At 37.0% G+C, this 17,645-nt stretch overlaps 1 protein-coding gene across 3 annotated transcripts in view; it reads left to right on the top strand.

Moving 5' to 3' along the window:
- Positions 1-17,645, top strand: part of DHX29 (DExH-box helicase 29) — a 52,637-nt gene that overhangs the window by 25,307 nt on the left and 9,685 nt on the right. For all 3 annotated transcript variants that reach the window (XR_005244571.2, XM_007972641.3, XM_007972651.3), the window contains exons 12-23: positions 171-314; positions 5,620-5,796; positions 6,496-6,636; positions 7,885-8,029; positions 8,165-8,282; positions 9,521-9,605; positions 10,752-10,840; positions 12,221-12,349; positions 12,440-12,515; positions 13,287-13,511; positions 15,099-15,235; positions 15,684-15,777. Coding sequence is in view for 2 of the 3 variants with exons in the window: in XM_007972641.3 (XP_007970832.2) it covers positions 171-314; positions 5,620-5,796; positions 6,496-6,636; positions 7,885-8,029; positions 8,165-8,282; positions 9,521-9,605; positions 10,752-10,840; positions 12,221-12,349; positions 12,440-12,515; positions 13,287-13,511; positions 15,099-15,235; positions 15,684-15,777 (1,560 nt within the window). In the remaining variant the exon portion in view is untranslated. The remainder of the gene's footprint in view (positions 1-170; positions 315-5,619; positions 5,797-6,495; positions 6,637-7,884; positions 8,030-8,164; positions 8,283-9,520; positions 9,606-10,751; positions 10,841-12,220; positions 12,350-12,439; positions 12,516-13,286; positions 13,512-15,098; positions 15,236-15,683; positions 15,778-17,645) is intronic.

Genomic DNA, 17,645 nt, shown 5'->3' on the forward strand with positions numbered 1-17,645 from the left:
AATGTATTTATTAATAAACTAATAATTACTAATATATTATTAATAAATTGTACTAGATTACTTACAGTGCTTCATTTAGCAGCAAGATCAGCACCTCTGCTTCACTTTTTAAAGCTTGTTTCCCATATTACTCATGAGAATCTAATCAAGGCCCTGTGTTCTCCCTTTAGAATTCTTTGTGTGGGTATCAGATCCGGATGGAATCTCGAGCTTGTGAATCTACTAGGTTACTCTATTGTACAACAGGGGTTTTGCTAAGGAAACTTCAAGAAGATGGTCTTCTAAGTAATGTGTCTCATGTTATTGTAGATGAGGTGAGTGGATTCTATAGTTGTATTCAAAAATTTGAAATATTTTTGTATTAAAAAGATGTTACTCCTAATACTGGATAACATTTTCTTTATACTTACTAAATTATTATATACTTTACATATAATAATTTCTTGTAACAAATGTATCTCCTGTTGGTTTAATAAATACTATGTAATATTTGCTATATGCTTAATGCTGTTCAAAGTGTTATGTATAGCATATGTGTGTGTAGGACAGTAGGCAGTGAATTCATTTAATTCTGATAGTAACCCAGTGAAGCAGATATCCTTATTTTAAACTGGTACAGAGAGGTCATACAGCCTGCTCAAGTGTTCATAGGCAGTAATTTCTGTAGCTGGCGGTTCAACCCCAAGCAATTTAGCTTCAGTCTGTATTCTTAACAGTATACTGCCTCTCAACTACTATATTTAGTTGTTAAAGAATCTGCTGTAATTCTTAAAAAAAATAAGAAGTCTTCATCACTATATCACTTTATTGGTAGATATACCTCAACGTGAATCAAATTTGAATGCACACTTACACTGAAGTATGCTACAAGTTTCTCCTTATAATTATTTTAAATGCCATAGGAGCCTAGTGTATATAAACTAATTTGCTTGTGTATAATTTTTCAAGAACAGATAAGATACATACCATTCGTGTTATTCAGAAAATGAAATTAAAAATCTCCCCAATATAAAGTTTTTGTAAATGTTGTTAATTCACTAAGTTCAGAAAGCAATAGTGAAAGTTCATTCATTCATTGATTTTTAATTAATAGACTATATATAGTTGGGTTATTTTCCTTCTTTTTGTTAGAAATTATTAGAAGCATAGAAAGGTAGAAAAATGAAAAGAAAAAGTATGATATCATGATTCAGAAAAAAAAATGTTAATCTTTAATTTGTATATTTATATATGTATATTTAATATGTGTATTTATAATTCTTTCACATTAGTCAACAAAAACCTTTTTTTTTTTTTTTGAGACAGAGTCTCGCTCTGTCACCAGACTGGAGTGCAGTGGTGTGTTCTCGGCTCACTGCAACCTCCACCTCCTGGATTCAAGGAATTCTCCTGCCTCAGCCTCTTGAGTAAGCTGGGACTAGGCGTGTGCCACCACGTCCATCTAATTCTTGTATTTTTGGTAGACGGTGTTTCACCATGTTGGCCAGGCTGGTCTCAATCTCCTGACCTCATGATCCACCCATCTCGGCCTCCCAACGTACTGCAATTACAGGCATGAGCCACCATGCCTGGCCCAAAAACATGATTTTTAAAAGTAGCTTTATTCTAGTATATAATTTGGATGGTCCCATAATTTATTTAGCTATTTTCCACTTGTCAGATAAGTTTGAGTGAAGACATTTTAAAATAACCTAATTAATATTTTGATAATAAATAAATTATAGGAATTTTTATCTAAGGAGTCTTTATTCCTTAACGGGAGAGAACACTGTACTGTTGTTACAGGAGCAACAGGTTTGTATGCTCACTGTGTAGTAACAGACTAATGCACTGAGACAGTAGAGTTTGCAGCAGAGAAAGTGTTTAATGGTGGCAGGGCACCAAGCAAGGAGATGAGGAGACCCTCAGTCTATCTCCCAGAGGAGTTATGGGCTTTTAAGGGGATTTTGGATGGCAAGGGATTGGAAAATTGGCATCGTTGATTGGTAAGGGTAAAGAGGATAAAAATCATCAGGATGTAGAAACTGCATTATTTGGGGAATCAGCTCTTTGTGAGGTCCTTCATACCAGCTGGCATCAGTGGGGTCCTTCAGATCAGCTTTGAGTCAGTAGTTTCACTGGTACATAGGACCTGAAGGAGTTTCTCAAATGGAAAACGTACCATTTCATAATGTTCAAGTTATCTATAGAGCAGTTAAGGGGAACGATAATCTAGGGTCTATGTGATTCTAGGACAATAGGCAGTGAACTACCTCCTTGATTAATTTTATAAAGTTTATAGGGATGGTTTCACTCTTATCGCTAAGATATCAAAGAGAAAGAGGCTGAATAGCTGCTTTTTTATCTGGCCCACAGGCTCCTGCGGGAAGGGAGTAGAGGTAAGGTGTCACAATTGTGGCTTTGTATGACCAAGATCTGGATTTAATCAGTATCATCAAAGGTCAACATGAGCCAAAATGCTGATTTTTTTTTTTTTCGTATTACCATTCTTAAAATAAGCTACAATATATTTATAGTGAGAAATTCTTACTGTTAGGTAAGTTGAAATATCTGTAGCAGTTAATAAGTTCTGTTGAACCCCAAGTTATTACCAGAAAATTGCTTGGTAAATATAGATCAGGATGAACTCTAAAAACTAGACCAACTTCAGAAAGTTGTATTCTTTCATGGTTTTATATTAGCCATTCATAGACACAATTAACTGAATTGAGCTCCAATGTGATCCCATCAACCTCTTAGACACTACAGCAAGTAAAAAAAACCTAGAAGTGAAATTCATCATCATGTTAAGTATTTATTGTAAGAGATGTCAGGACAAGGTCCATGACATTGTACAGGAACCTCTTTATGAAGACAGTCAGAATAATGCTCCTTCTGGCCTTACTATTAGGAATTGTGTGATTTTAGTTTGTAGTCAGTGTGTGAATTGAGTAGGTTTTCTTGATGGCTGATAGTGTGCTTACAGCCAAATTTTCTGCCCATCTATACCAAGTATACTTAATAGTATGCATTTTTATTTGCTCTATTTTATGTTCTATCCTTATTTTTTTCCTTTTAAAAAAAAATCTGGCCAGGTGCAGTGGCTTGCACCTATAATGCCAGCAATTTGGGAGGCTGAGGCGGGAGGATCACTTGAGCCCAGGAGTTTGAGACCAGCCTGGGCAATATAAGGGAGACCTCCTCTCTCCAAAAAAAAAAAAATTAGCTAGGTTTGGTGGCTTTTGCCTATAGTCCTATCTACTCACTTATAGTCCCGTTTGCTTGCAAGGCTGAGGTGGAGGATTGCTTGAGCCTGGGAGGTCAAGTCTGTAGTGAGCTGTGGTAGTGCCACTGTGCTCCAGCCTGGGCAACAGAGCGAGACCCTGTCTCAAAATAACAAAAAAGCCTTATTTGTATAAATTCATATATATTTGATGAAGTTTTCCAGATCTATGCCTTCCATCAGATTTCTTTCCTAAGCATCAGACTTAAATATCTAGCTACCATCTAGATACCTTCAGTCTTAGGAACTCCAAACTCAGCAGTTCCACTACTCAACATCTCTCTTCCCTGTTCATCTTGTATAACTTGCCCCTTCTCCTCTCTTCTAAATCACTGAATGATCCCCAGTCACCTGGTCAAACCACCAAAGTAAAAATGTCTTTAAGATTTTTCCTTCTTTCTCCCACATCCCCTGAATCCAGTCAGCTAGTCCTTTTATTTTGCCTTTCTCAAGTACATTGATTTTTCTCCGTATTCACTGGTGTTACCCTTGAAGAGGTCGCCATTATTTCTTTAATTACTACAAAAGTCTCTAATGAATTAAACTTCCTGCTTTGTTTTGCTGTCCTCCACCACATTTTCCACATTGTAGCCAGGATTATCCTTTTTTAAAATAAAACTCAGACCACATGATTCCTCTGCTTTAAAATGCTTTAATCACTGCCCTTCCTGACTCATTAGGATAAAGTCACAACTCCTTAACCCAGTTTACAAGGCCTTACAGGGCAGTTTATTGAGTATCTTACCAGCTTTATTTCTGACCGACCCATCCCCCATCCCATGCTCAAGTCATTGTTTTTGTTTCTCCAGTTTCTGAAAGTTAGTATGATCCTTCTTTCTACCATGAATTCATACACACTGTGTACCTTAACATGAATGCTTTTTTCTCCTTTTTTCATCCCGTTTCTTCCTCCTCTTTTTCTTTTCATACTCATCCCTCAGTCCTCAGCATCAATGGCATTTGTCTTAGTAGCCTTCTTGACCATCGGGATTAGCTATCCTTCATATATAATTTCAAACCATCCTATACAGCATCTTCTTACTGCACTGAAAACTCAAAGGAAGAGAACTCTCTTGGTTGCTTTTTAAACTCCAGCATCTAGCACAATGCTGAGTACTTACTGTTAGGCTGTGTTCTAAGGGCTTTGCATTATCTCATTTGATTGTCACAACTCTATGAAATTTGCATTATTTGTATTCTCCTTTTATAGAAGAAATAGACCCAGAATATTTAAATGACTTTCCCTAAGTCATTTAAATTTCCCCAAGTCACACTGTAAGTGGCCAAGAATTGGACCCTAGCAATTGATTCCAGAGTCTGAACACTTAACCCCTACTGCCTCCCTTCCGAACGAATGATAAAACCTGTTTTGTTATCTTGATATACTTTATCCTTTTGTGCTACCTTAAATCTGTTATAAAATAGAGTAGAAATAAGTCACAGTACAGAAAGTTGGAAGATAGACTCAGAGTCAACAGATACTAAAGTTCTGACAGTATACCTCATCCATGCTCTTCCCTAAAATGCATGTGTTGGAAGAGCATAAAACCCTTTTTTCTGACAGTGATAGAGATTCTCTTGGATTCCTGCTAGTTAATGCCTCTTTTTCTACCTAGTAGATAAACCATCTGTCTTGTAATAGTGACAGTATAGTTTTATATTAGTGGCAGAGATTTAGCAGTCACTCTTGCTTCTAAGTGAAATTTGGGATATACCCTACATCTTTTCTTTTTTTTTGAGACAGAGTCTCACTCTGTCGCCCAGGCTGGAGTGCAGTGGTATGAGCTTGGCTCACTGCAACCTCTGCCTCCTGGGTTCAAGATTCTCCTGCCTCAGCCTCCCAGGTAGCTGGGATTACAGGTGCACACCACCGTACCTGGCTAATACTTGTATTTTTAGTAGAGACAGGGTTTCGCCATGTTGGCCAGCGTGGTCTCAAACTCCCGACCTCAGATGATCCGCCCGTGTCGGCCTCCCAGAGTGCTCAGATTACAAGTATGAGCTACTGGCAATAAAGTACTCCTTTTTCACGCATCCCTCAAACTTAGAGTTGTACCCGGCCTTATCAGCTACATCTGATCTGATTTGCAAACCATCTCCTAGGGTAGAGTCATGCTGTCATGGCTAATCTAGTTCATTATATGATTTTCAGTGACTTCAATTTTAGAGAATGACTTTATTTTCAGTTCTGAAGATCTGCCTTATTTAAAACATACAGCTTCTCCCTCCCTGCACATGTACTGACTGTACTTAGATATTGAATAACTTTTAGTAAATCTGGGTGTCTGATTGTTCAAGCTTCTTACTAGAATTTATACAATATATGATGAATTTTTTTATTCCCTTTTTAAAACTAGGTTCATGAAAGAAGTGTCCAGTCAGACTTCCTACTAATTATCTTGAAGGAAATTTTACAGAAACGTTCTGATCTACACTTGATTCTAATGAGTGCCACTGTGGACAGTGAAAAATTTTCTATGTATTTCACACACTGCCCTATTCTCAGAATTTCAGGAAGAAGTTATCCTGTTGAGGTAAGTTTTCTTTATAATGTGTGTATAAGCAGAAACTGCATTACCAACAGGTTCCTTCCCTAGGAGATGGGTGCTTGTAGTCTGAGGCCAGAACTATTCCTAGGTTCAGTGAGTGGACAGAGGAGCGGGACACAAGCCTTAAGAATCAGATGGCTGTTACTGCCTTGCCTGAGGCTGGATAGGAGAGAAAGGAGGGTGTTGACTCAAGACAGCCCTGAGGGCTAAAGAACATAAAACTATTTTCACATGAAAATCATTATATTCAGATTAAGAGTTGCCGCCCTTCCCTGGTCATCTAATGGTCAGGGAGAAAAAAAAAAAAGAGTGGCTACCTGGCAATAAGGAACTCCTTTTTCACCCACCCCTCAAATTTAGGGTTGTCTTTGAAGCTTCCTTTTTACATATTCTATTCTTGATTCTTACCTTTTCAGTTCAGCTAATATAATCTACTCTTAACTGTTTCACATTATATGTATATATATAAATATATCTCATAATGTAATTTGTCTTGAGGCTTTAGAGACAATCCCTCTCTGTCAACCAAGTCTTCATTCCCAAATAATACTAAAAATTTTTTTTCATAATATTCTAAATTAGCGTTTGGTGACATTCAAAAGGTGGTGTCCCCTTGTTCTCTTTAAAATGATATTTACTGAAATGAATTTGAATTCACCCATTTATATGCCTTATTCTATGCAGGTTTTTCATCTTGAAGATATAATAGAAGAAACAGGTTTTGTACTGGAGAAAGACTCAGAATATTGTCAGAAATTTCTGGAAGAGGAAGAAGAAGTAACCATTAATGTTACAAGCAAAGCAGGGGGAATAAAAAAATATCAGGTAAAAAGAAAATATTTTGAAAGATATCAGATAATGATATCCAGGGCCTAACCTGCCACAAGAGTTTCAAAATCATATGGTTAACACAGTGAATTTGAGTATAATTTGATAGATGAGGAATAGATCTGAGAATGAACGAATTTTAAAGGTCGTTTCTTTAATCTTTATTTCATAGACTGTAATCTTTGATTTGTGATACTTTGATTGTCCTCTTAAACTATTCTGGGCCATCTAGGTACACATACAAAATCAAGGACCATACAAGTTAGAAGCAACTTCTTATAACAATTTTGTAACAGTGATCAGTTATTGAGGAGTACATAGTAGTGATTTTTCTCTACTTCATCTCAACACCATAGGTGGTCAGGATAGGGCAGGTCTCAAATCTAGATCCTTGCCATTGGTTTTCTTAGCCTCTGTCCTGGCAGGAGCTGGGCAGAGGCAAGATGGTGATAGGTAGATAGTGACAGATAGATAGATAGATACATACATACAGACATACATACGTATATACATACGTACATACATACATACATACTGAAGCTGTGTAGGGCATAGTTCTTCCTGGGAAGTTAGTCTCAATTACATGTTTTCAGAAATATCAAAAAAACAATATTATCCTGCATTTTAGCCAGTGGTACTAGATCCAGCATTTTTGTCATATCCATGATATTTCATGCATGTTTCCAATTTGATGAAAACACAGAGTTAAAGTTATCTTTATATTTTTATTAAGCAGATAGACCAAGAAAGCAAAAATTAAAATCTTCCCCTAAAACACCAGAGGTAAAAATTACTAACTAAAGAAAGACTTTAGAAAAGTATAATTATTTCAAAAGAGATGACTGGAATTCAGGAGCCAAAGTACAATGTAGAAGGAATGAGCCAGGTACAAACTACTTATTAAAGTTATGACCTCTCTTGGCCTGGCTGCTTTTTAGTTGCCACAGAATGATGCATACATGGTTACAATATGCTTTTCTACAATTATTTTAGTATGTATATGCCAAGATAAAAAGGTTTTGCTATACCTAAGGGCTGGATGACATTAAATTATAGGAGAGAGATGATACTTTCTGATATTCTCGCCACTATTAAGTATATTCTTTCTGTATCTTAACAAAATAGTAATAGTGACAATGAGAAAAATATAGATTTGATGAATGCAAATACGGCCTTTTTTCCTTCTTTGTCTTACAAAAATACTTAATATTTTTATTCAGCTCCCTCTGGTTGGATTTCTTTTAGGAATACATCCCAGTTCAGACTGGAGCAAATGCTGATTTAAATCCATTTTACCAGAAGTACAGCAGCCGCACTCAGCATGCTATTCTATACATGAATCCTCATAAAATCAACCTGGATCTCATTTTGGAACTTCTTGCATACTTAGGTATATTTCTGTTTCTAATGGGTCTCCATTTTATTTGATAAAACATTTCTACTATCTTGAGATGTTTTGTTAATATTTTATATGCTGTTCCTTTTATCTTCTTATTTTGAATATTGTATCTTTTTAAAATTTCAGATAAAAGTCCCCAGTTCAGAAATATTGAAGGAGCAGTATTGATCTTTTTACCAGGTCTTGCTCATATTCAGCAGTTGTATGATCTTCTATCAAATGATAGAAGATTTTATTCTGAACGGTAACTACACATCTTCATTATATGCCTGGTTGTTTTAAAATAGGAAAATATTTGGTACATTAAAACCCTTGATCGGAGTTTTCAAAGTTTTTTCACCAAAGGTTAAAATTGCCTATGGGGAAGTAAGATTTTTTTGTTTAAACATTTCCATTTTAACATGTTATCTACTAAAACTTTTTAGGTACTATATTCTGCATTTGTTCCATTTTATTTTATTTTTGAGACAGATTCTATCTCTGTTGCCTAGGCTATAGTGTAGTGGCGTGATTGCACCTTCAGCCTCAAACTCCTGGGCTCAAGCAGTCCTACCACCTCAGCCTCCCGAGCAGCTGGGACCACAGGCGTGCACCAGTACGCCCAGCTAATTTAAAATTTTTTTTTCATAGAGACAGGGTCTCCCTCTGTTGCCCAGGCTGGCCTCAAACTCCTGGGCTCAAACGAACTTCTCACCTTGGCCTACCAAAGTGCTGGGATTACAGGTGTGAGCCACTGCCTGTAGCCTTCATCTTTTTTTTTTTTTTTTTTTAAGGCAGAGTCTTGCTCTGTTGGCCAGGCTGGAGTGCAGTGGCACAATCTCAGCTTACTGTAACCTCTACCTCCGGGTTCAAGTGATTCTCCTGCCTCAGCCTCCCCAAGTAGCTGGGACTACAGGTGCATGCTACCATGCCCAGCTAATTTTTATATTTTCAATAGAGATGGGGTTTCACCATGTTGACCAGGCTGGTCTCAAACTCCTGACCTTAGATGATCCACCCATCTCAGCCTCCCAAAGTGCTGGGATTACAGGCATGAGCCACCGCACTCGGCCAGTCTTCATCTTCTTAATAAGATTAAGCAGAGGGAATCCTGTGGTTTAAAAGTAAGATGGTGACTCCTGCCAACCTGCTAAATCTTGCAAAACTCCAACCAAACTGCAGTGTATCAGCCATATATATTTAATCAGCTGTTTACTATATGTTTCAATAGAGTTTATTACTACTGTAATAAACCATATAAGCCACTTCAACATTAGAAAGAACATTTTAAAAATTTAATCCTGTTTGCATAGTTTGTTTATATTCTCTGTGATGCGTGTATATGAGGTTTCATTGTACAGTTCTGTAAATGCTTGTGTATGTTTAGATTTTTTCATAGTAAAAAATCTTAAAGTTGCTTGCTATATGCAAATAAATTTTGTTGTTCTTTGCAGTGTCTTCTAAAGAGAAACCCTTGCTAAGAACTATGATTTTAACTTTCAGATATAAAGTGATAGCTCTGCATTCTATTCTTTCAACCCAAGATCAAGCTGCAGCATTCACACTTCCTCCTCCAGGAGTCAGGAAGGTAAAATTTAGTACAGCAAATTTATATGTGATACACCTGAGAGTATTTTATGAATGCAGTTTAACTTTTTATCATCAAAGACAGTTGTTAACATTAAGTGCTTGATGTGCACTGCCAACTCCAGGTGTTCTGCGCCTTACCATCATCAGAAGTGAACCCAATGTTACAATTCAAGCATTTGTATGTTTACATTATGTGCTATTTAAGGGAGAAGACTTCATTGAGAGAGTGCTAGTTGAAACATACGGTATGGATGTTGCCTGTTGAGGGAAAAAAGTCACAACTTTTTCCCAAGAAGGCATCACAAAGGAGATTGGATATTAGGCATCACAAAGGAGACTGAATATTTAAATCCTGGGAGTATTCTTGTTGTTCTCTAGGCAGATCCTCTCTGATGATTTTTCCTGTACATAAACCATTAGGTAGGTCACAAAGCTAATAAGTAACAGAGCCAGGACAACAACCTAGTTCTTCTCATTAATGTGATTTTTTTTTTTCCCTAATAATAGTGAAGGGCTGTGCTCAGCTGTCTTCATTCTCTACCCAGTTTCCCATTCTACTTATGTTGTTTTTGTTTTGAGACGGAGTTTCAAAACAACACTCCAGCCTTGTTGCCCAGGCTGGAGTGCAATGGCACAATCTCAGCTCACTGCAACCTCCTCCTCCCGGGTTCAGGTGATTCTCCTGCCTCAGCCTCCTGAGTAGCTGGGATTATAGGCACCTGCCACCAAACCTGGCTAATTTTTGTATTTTTAGTAGAGACAGGGTTTTGCCAGGTTGGCCAGGCTGGTCTCAAACTCCTGACCACAGGTGATCCTCCCGCCTTGGCCTCCCAAAGTACTGGGATTACAGGTGTGAGGCACTGCGCCCAGCCCTACTTATGTCGTTTTTAAGATGATTGACTAGAATTAGGGGAGTGGTATTTTTGTTGGACTAAAAAATCTGTATTTTAGATTTAGTCTAATTAGTAAGCTAAGCTGACAAAACTAGAGTAAATTAAAATTACATAGTAATAGCAAATAGATTGTACATTTTTGTGACTGAAATTGAAATTCAGTTTTTAAATTTCATCAGCTCAAACTAATATAAATAATGATATATTAATGAAAGTAGTCTAAATGTTTTAAGCTTTTTGTTTTTTTTCAGATTGTTTTAGCAACAAATATTGCAGAGACGGGTATCACTATTCCAGATGTTGTATTTGTAATTGATACTGGAAGAACAAAAGAAAATAAGTAAGTTTAAATTTCCCAAATCAAAACATTTTTAACCTGGAAAGAGGCTGAGGCTCTTGAATTCTTGGGAGAAATCCTAAAATTATATAGCGAAAATCCTAAATGTCCTAGTTCTGTCCAAAGCAAAAGCCTTAGAGAAACTATAAGAAACTTTAAAATATCTGAAAGTAAATGTCAGAATTTCATGTCATGGGTTTTCCCATAAGTAATGCCAGTATAGTGCGACTTTTAAAAAGTACTGAGAAAAATTTTCAAAACATAAATTTTTATAGATTTTTTATTTGTAAAATTGTTTAACAAAAAACATTCTTTGTGTAATTTGGAAAAGAAACATGGCTTTTGGAGTAAGAGCTGAATTTAAATCCCTTGAGCAAGTAACATAACATATAACCTCTCTAATCATCAGTTTCCTCATTTGCAAATGGGTAAAATGAAAAATTTTTATTTTATTTTATTTTTTGAGATGGAGTCTTGCTCTGACACCCAGGCTGGGGTGCAGTGGCACAATCTCACTGCAGCCGCCACCTCCCTGTTTCAAGCAGTTCCCATCTCTGCCTTCTGAGTAGCTGGGATTACAGGCGCATGCCACCATACTCGGCTAATTTTTTTGTATTTTTAGTAGAGACAGGGTTTCACCATGTTGGCCAGGCTGGTCTTGAACTCCTGACCTCAGGCAGTCTGCCCACCTTGGCCTCCCAAAGTGCTGGTATTACAGGCGTGAGCCACCTCACCCAGTCAAAATGAAAATTTCATAACTGAAAGTGCCCAGTTCAGTAACTGGAACCTAATAGGTAACTGTAACTAAATCGTCAACAAAAAGATTACTACTGTATAAATAATGTTTATATTGCATAAATAGGACAGACCACCTTTAGTAGTCTACTGTAACCTAGATACACTATCCCCTGTTTTAGGAAACCATAGCAATATTTGCAAGAGAGTACCGCTATTCAATAAAAAGTAGATTCTTGATTCTTTGAATTGTACCTCTAGAGAAAATGTTTTCAGGGTTTAACTGTATCGTGAACAGTATGTTGAATTGTAATGTTCACAGTAACACTTCTCAAAATATGTCAAAGAATTCTCGTTCCTTAATTAATAGATATTCTACTAAATTTTAAAGACTCTATGATCAGGTTAGTATGAGAAAGGATAAGTTAAAGAAGTTTTTTTTCTTTTACCAGACTTTTAATTTGTAGTGTATTTAGTATGCAATGTTTACTAAATTATTTAAATATGAAGCATAATTTGAGAATTACTGGTCCAAATAATGGACTTTTTAAGCTTATATTTAACTTAGTTGTAACAGTCAAATCCAGCTTTTTCCAATTTTGACTTAAGTCAATTATCTGCATATTCTCTCCTAAAACATTTCTTCAGGTACCATGAAAGCAGTCAGATGAGTTCTTTGGTCGAGACGTTTGTCAGTAAAGCCAGTGCTTTGCAGCGCCAGGGAAGAGCTGGGCGGGTCAGAGATGGCTTCTGTTTCCGAATGTACACAAGAGAAAGGTATGGCATAGCACTGGAAATGTAAAACACATAAACCAGTACTGTGTGACATTTCTGATAATATGTATTTAGTATTTCTTTATTTTTCAGATTTGAAGGCTTTATGGAGTATTCTGTTCCTGAAATCTTACGTGTACCTTTGGAGGAATTATGCCTTCATATTATGGTAATCTCAAGGGAACTCAGATGAATTTTGTCCTTCACCCCTTTCTAGAAAAGAAAAAAATGAACACCTAAACTTACCTTATATTGCTTTAGATTTTCAACTTTTTTACTCTTATTTAATATATGCCCTTATCCATCTTATTATAAGTAAATCCACTGTGTTTTGGTTTTGCCAGACACTTACACTTTATAGATTATCAGCCTCATAACCTAGACCAGTAGTTCTCAACTGGGGGCACTGTTGCCTACCAGGGGACATTGGGCAATGTCAGGAGATATTTTTGGTTATCATAATTGGACAGGGAGGGTAAATGGTATCTAGTAGGTAGAGATCTGGGATGCTCCTAAACATCTGACAGTTTACAGGGCAGCTCCCTAAAACAAAGAATTATCCAGCCCAAAATATCAGTAGTACTGAGATCAAGAAACCCTGACCTAAACAAAGGTCTTCTTTGACTGAAAGATCTATAATATCCTTCAGTTCTTAGATTTTTCACTCTATCAAAATCCAGAATTAAGAAACTAAAAATGTGGAGTGGAAAATCTAATCCTTATTCCCTCCCCACCCCCCCCACACACAAACGCTCATATACTCTTCCCCCCAACTCCTCTGCCCTCATTATAAAAAAAAAATAACAGGATAGCCCTACTTACACATTTTACGCTCTTTGCTCAAAATTTTACTGAAGTCAAATTTAGTTCCAGTACCATCTCATTGGGTAGTGTTAATTCTTTGATTTCATACCAATTTGATTACTTTTTTAATCTGCAGAAATGTAATCTTGGTTCTCCTGAAGATTTCCTCTCCAAAGCCTTAGATCCTCCTCAGCTCCAAGTGATCAGCAATGCAATGAATTTGCTCCGAAAAATTGGAGCTTGTGAATTAAATGACCCTAAACTGACTCCGTTGGGCCAACACCTTGCAGCTTTACCTGTGAATGTCAAGATTGGCAAGATGCTTATTTTTGGTGCCATATTTGGCTGCCTTGACCCAGTGGTAAGTCAAATAGTGCTGCTACTTCTTCACTTTAAATATCCTTTGACCAGGAAATTACAAGTTTGGAAACAATTGTTAATTAAAAATTTTTTTTAACTAAATAAAAAAAATTTATTTAGTATTGTTAGTATTGTCTGTACTAACAATAAAACTGAGAGGGCCTGAATGCTTGATAAGAGTTTTTTTTTTTTTTTTTTTGAGACAGGGTCTGGCACTGTCGCCCAGGCTGGAGAGCAGTGGTGCAATCTAGGCTGACTGCAATCTCCACCTCTGGGGTTCAAGCAATTCATGCCTCAACCTCCCAAGTAGCTGGGATTATAGGCACGTGCCCCTACACCTGGCTAATTTTTGTATTTTTAGTAGAGATGGGGTTTCATCATGTTGGCCAGGTCGGATAAGAATATTGTAATGTAATATTTAAGTTTTTATATTTATATACTTGAAAATCTGTTCATCCATTTACTTAAGTGTACTGTAGGTACTATTTTGTGAGTGATTTTGACTTGTCTAAACTTTTGTTTTCAACCCGCTTGAAATATTTAATGGAATATGTAGTGGATGATTCTTAGGAAGCTTTGAACACTAGCGAATGAAAGGTAAAATTAAAAACTTTTTTTCTTTCCTTTTTTGGGCTCTCTCTCTGAGCCAATAATTAGCAGAGTTCTCTTTTCTCAAATTATCTCAGAATTAACAAATTCAAATTTGTCTGAGTCTCTGGACGCATATGCTTACTGTGCCATTCCAACTTTCCAACTTTATCAAGCTATGGCCCTTTCTGGGATTACCAATAAAGGCTATTTAAAAACAGAATGGAAGCCTGGGCAAAATAGTGAGACCCTGATTCTGCAAAAAATATTAAGATTAAAAAAATTGGCCAGGCATGGTGGTATACCCCTGTAGACCCAGCTATTCAGGAGGCTGAGGTGGGAGGATTGCTAGAGCCCCGGAGTAGGAGGGGGCAGTGAGCTGTGATTGGGCCACTGCACCCCAGGCTGGGCAACAGAACAAGACCCTGTCTGTAAAAAAAATCCAGAAATAAAATGAAGAAAATGTGACTTATTACTGTAGTCTCTCTCTGTTTAGTATTCGAAATAGATATTCACCAGAATTTTGTGAAGTTCAAAAAATAACCTCTTCTATGATAGTTTATCTGAAAACCTACAACAACAAATGGATTGTTATGTCCAAATTATTTTTAAAGATCATGGCAGACTAAGAGTAGAAATTTGGCAGTCTTGGAGACAAGATAACTGAGTTAGGATTCCCAGATTGCCTCTAACTGTATGACAGACTGTAAATCATTTATATAAATGTTCAGTTTTTTTTCTCTGATTGTGGTGATAATTGCCTTCTTACCTCACAGAAAGGGTATAAAAGTAAAGGGATGTATTTTTGAAATTCCTTAAAATGGAACAAAAAATAACTGTTTAAAATGAAAATAAAAATTAGCTATAGTAGAACATAATAAAAGTATTGAAAATAAACAGGCAACTTAAAGGGTGATTGTTTTATGATTTGCTTTCTTTTATAAGTTAACTTTCACTGTATAGCTCTTTAATGATAAATTGTTTTGTCATTTATGGATAGGCAACACTAGCTGCAGTTATGACAGAGAAGTCTCCTTTTACCACACCAATTGGTCGAAAAGATGAAGCAGATCTTGCAAAATCAGCTTTGGCCATGGCGGATTCAGACCACCTGACAATCTACAATGCTTATCTCGGGTAAAAACATAATCTGGCCGTTATCAATAAGCCAATTACGTGAGGTTATTTACTTAAAAAAAATTACCTTTGACTCATTAAAATTGTACATCTGAGGTTTAAATTTATTTTTAGTTATTTCATCTGTCAAGGTATAATTATGTTAGAGAGTCATGTGTTTTATAATCCTTAAAACTTAAGAATAATATATTTGGCATTATATGTATATTAACTCATTTAAAGTAACTTAATTTACTGTTAAACATAAACAGAAAATATCTGTTAATATTGTTAACATATCTGTCAATAAGTTAATATTCTTATATACAATTGGTAGCTGCTACAAGCAAGATCCCTCCCTTTTTAAATTATAATTTAATTAAATCTTACTTTGGTTATTAGCTCTGAAAAAGAGTTTGAAAGAGAACATGGTGACCTTTATTCATTAATTGACATTTTATTTATCTAGATGGAAGAAAGCACGACAAGAAGGAGGTTATCGTTCTGAAATCACATATTGCCGGAGGAACTTTCTCAATAGAACATCACTGTTAACCCTAGAGGTAATTCTTAATATGGATCTCTCACTCAGAGTCATGGGTAACTATAAGTTTATTTTGGAAAAAAGAATGCCTAGGAAAATACTTGTCACATAGTAAGGCCTTAATAAAACATTTGTTGAATTAGTACATTTGTGATTGTACTTGACTTCTTTCTTCCAGCAAGTAACTTGTATGTATTACACAGTGATTTAAAATAGTATTTAATAATCATAGTATGGCTGGGCGCAGTGGCTCACACCTGTAATCCCAGCACTTTGGGAGGCCGAGGCAGGCAGATCACGAGGTCAGGAGATCGAGACCATCCTGGCTAACACGGTGAAACCCCGTCTCTACTAAAATTACAAAAAAAAAAAAAAAAATTAACTGGGCGTGGTGGCAGGCACCTGTAGTCCCAGCTACTCAGGAGGCTGAGGCAGGAGAATGGGATGAACCGGGAGGTGGAGCTTGCAGTGAGCCCAGATCGCACCACTGCACTCCAGCCTGGGTGACAGAGCGAGATTCTGTCTCAAAAAAAAAACAATAATAATAATAATCATAGTATGTTCAAGAAATGATCAAAAAGACTGGCTCATGCCTGTAATCCCAGTGCTTTGGGAGGCTGAAGCAGGAAGATGGCTTCAGGCCAGGAGTTTGAGACCAGCCTGAGCAACATAGTGAGAATGTGTCTCTACCAAAAATAAAAAAATGAAATGGGCATGGTAGCACATGCCTGTAGTCCCAGCTACTCAGGAGGCTGAGGTGGGAGGATTGCTTGAGCCCAGGAGTTCAAGGTTGCAGTGAGTTACAATTGTACCACTGTACCGTGAGTAACAGAGTGAGACCCTATCTCTTTTAAAAAAGAAAAGAAAAGATGCAACACGATTTCATAAACACTATCTTGGGAATTAGAAGTCTCAGTTTTTCACTTAAAAAAAAAAAAACATGGGCTGGGCGTGGTAGCTCACACCTGTAATCCCAGCACTTTGGGAGGTGGAGGTGGGTGAATCACCTGAGATTAGGAGTTCGAAACCAGCCTGACCAGCATGGAGTAACCCTGTCTCTACTAAAAATACAAAATTAGCCAGGTGTGGTGGCGCATGCCTGTAATCCCAGTACTCGGGAGGCTGAGGCACAAGAATCACTTGAACCAAGGAGACAGAGGTTGCAGTGATCCAAGATCGCACCATTGCACTCCAGCCTGGGCAACAAGAGCAAAACTCTGTCTGAAAAACAAAAACAAAAACAAAAAACACAAGGACTGGGCACAGTGGCTCATGCCTGTAATCCAGCACTTTGGGAGGCCGAGGGGGGTGGATCATGAGGTCAGGAGTTCAAGACCAGCCTGGCCAAGATGGTGAAACCCCATCTCTATTACAAATACAAAAATTAGCCAGGTGTGCTTGTGGGCGCCTGTAATCCCAGATACTCGGGAGGCTGAGGCAGAGAATTGCTTGCACCCAGGAGGCAGAGGTTGCAATGAGCCGAGATCATGCCACTGCACTCCAATCTGGGCGGCAGAGCGAGACTCCGTCTCAAAAAAAAGAAAAGGAAAAAAAACACACGCAAGTTGAAAGGAGATTAATCTATATTTCTTCTCAACTCTGAAATGTGGTTTTTTTCTTTAATTACGGAAAATTTCAAACATACATCAAATTGTATGGACATAATGAACTTTCATATACCCATTTCCCACTTTCATAGTTATCAACCTGTGGTCAATCTACTTGTACTCCTTTTATTCTACTATCTGCCCTCTAGATTTTGAAGCATATCCAAGGTATCAAATTTTTTTTAAACATTATCACACCTAAAAATACCCAATTCCTTAATACCATCAGATATACAGACAGTGTTTAAATATCCTCAGTTACCTCATTACTGGCTTTTTT

Source organism: Chlorocebus sabaeus, chromosome 4 (genome assembly GCF_047675955.1).
Source record: "Chlorocebus sabaeus isolate Y175 chromosome 4, mChlSab1.0.hap1, whole genome shotgun sequence".
NCBI classification, from domain to species: Eukaryota; Metazoa; Chordata; class Mammalia; order Primates; family Cercopithecidae; genus Chlorocebus; species Chlorocebus sabaeus.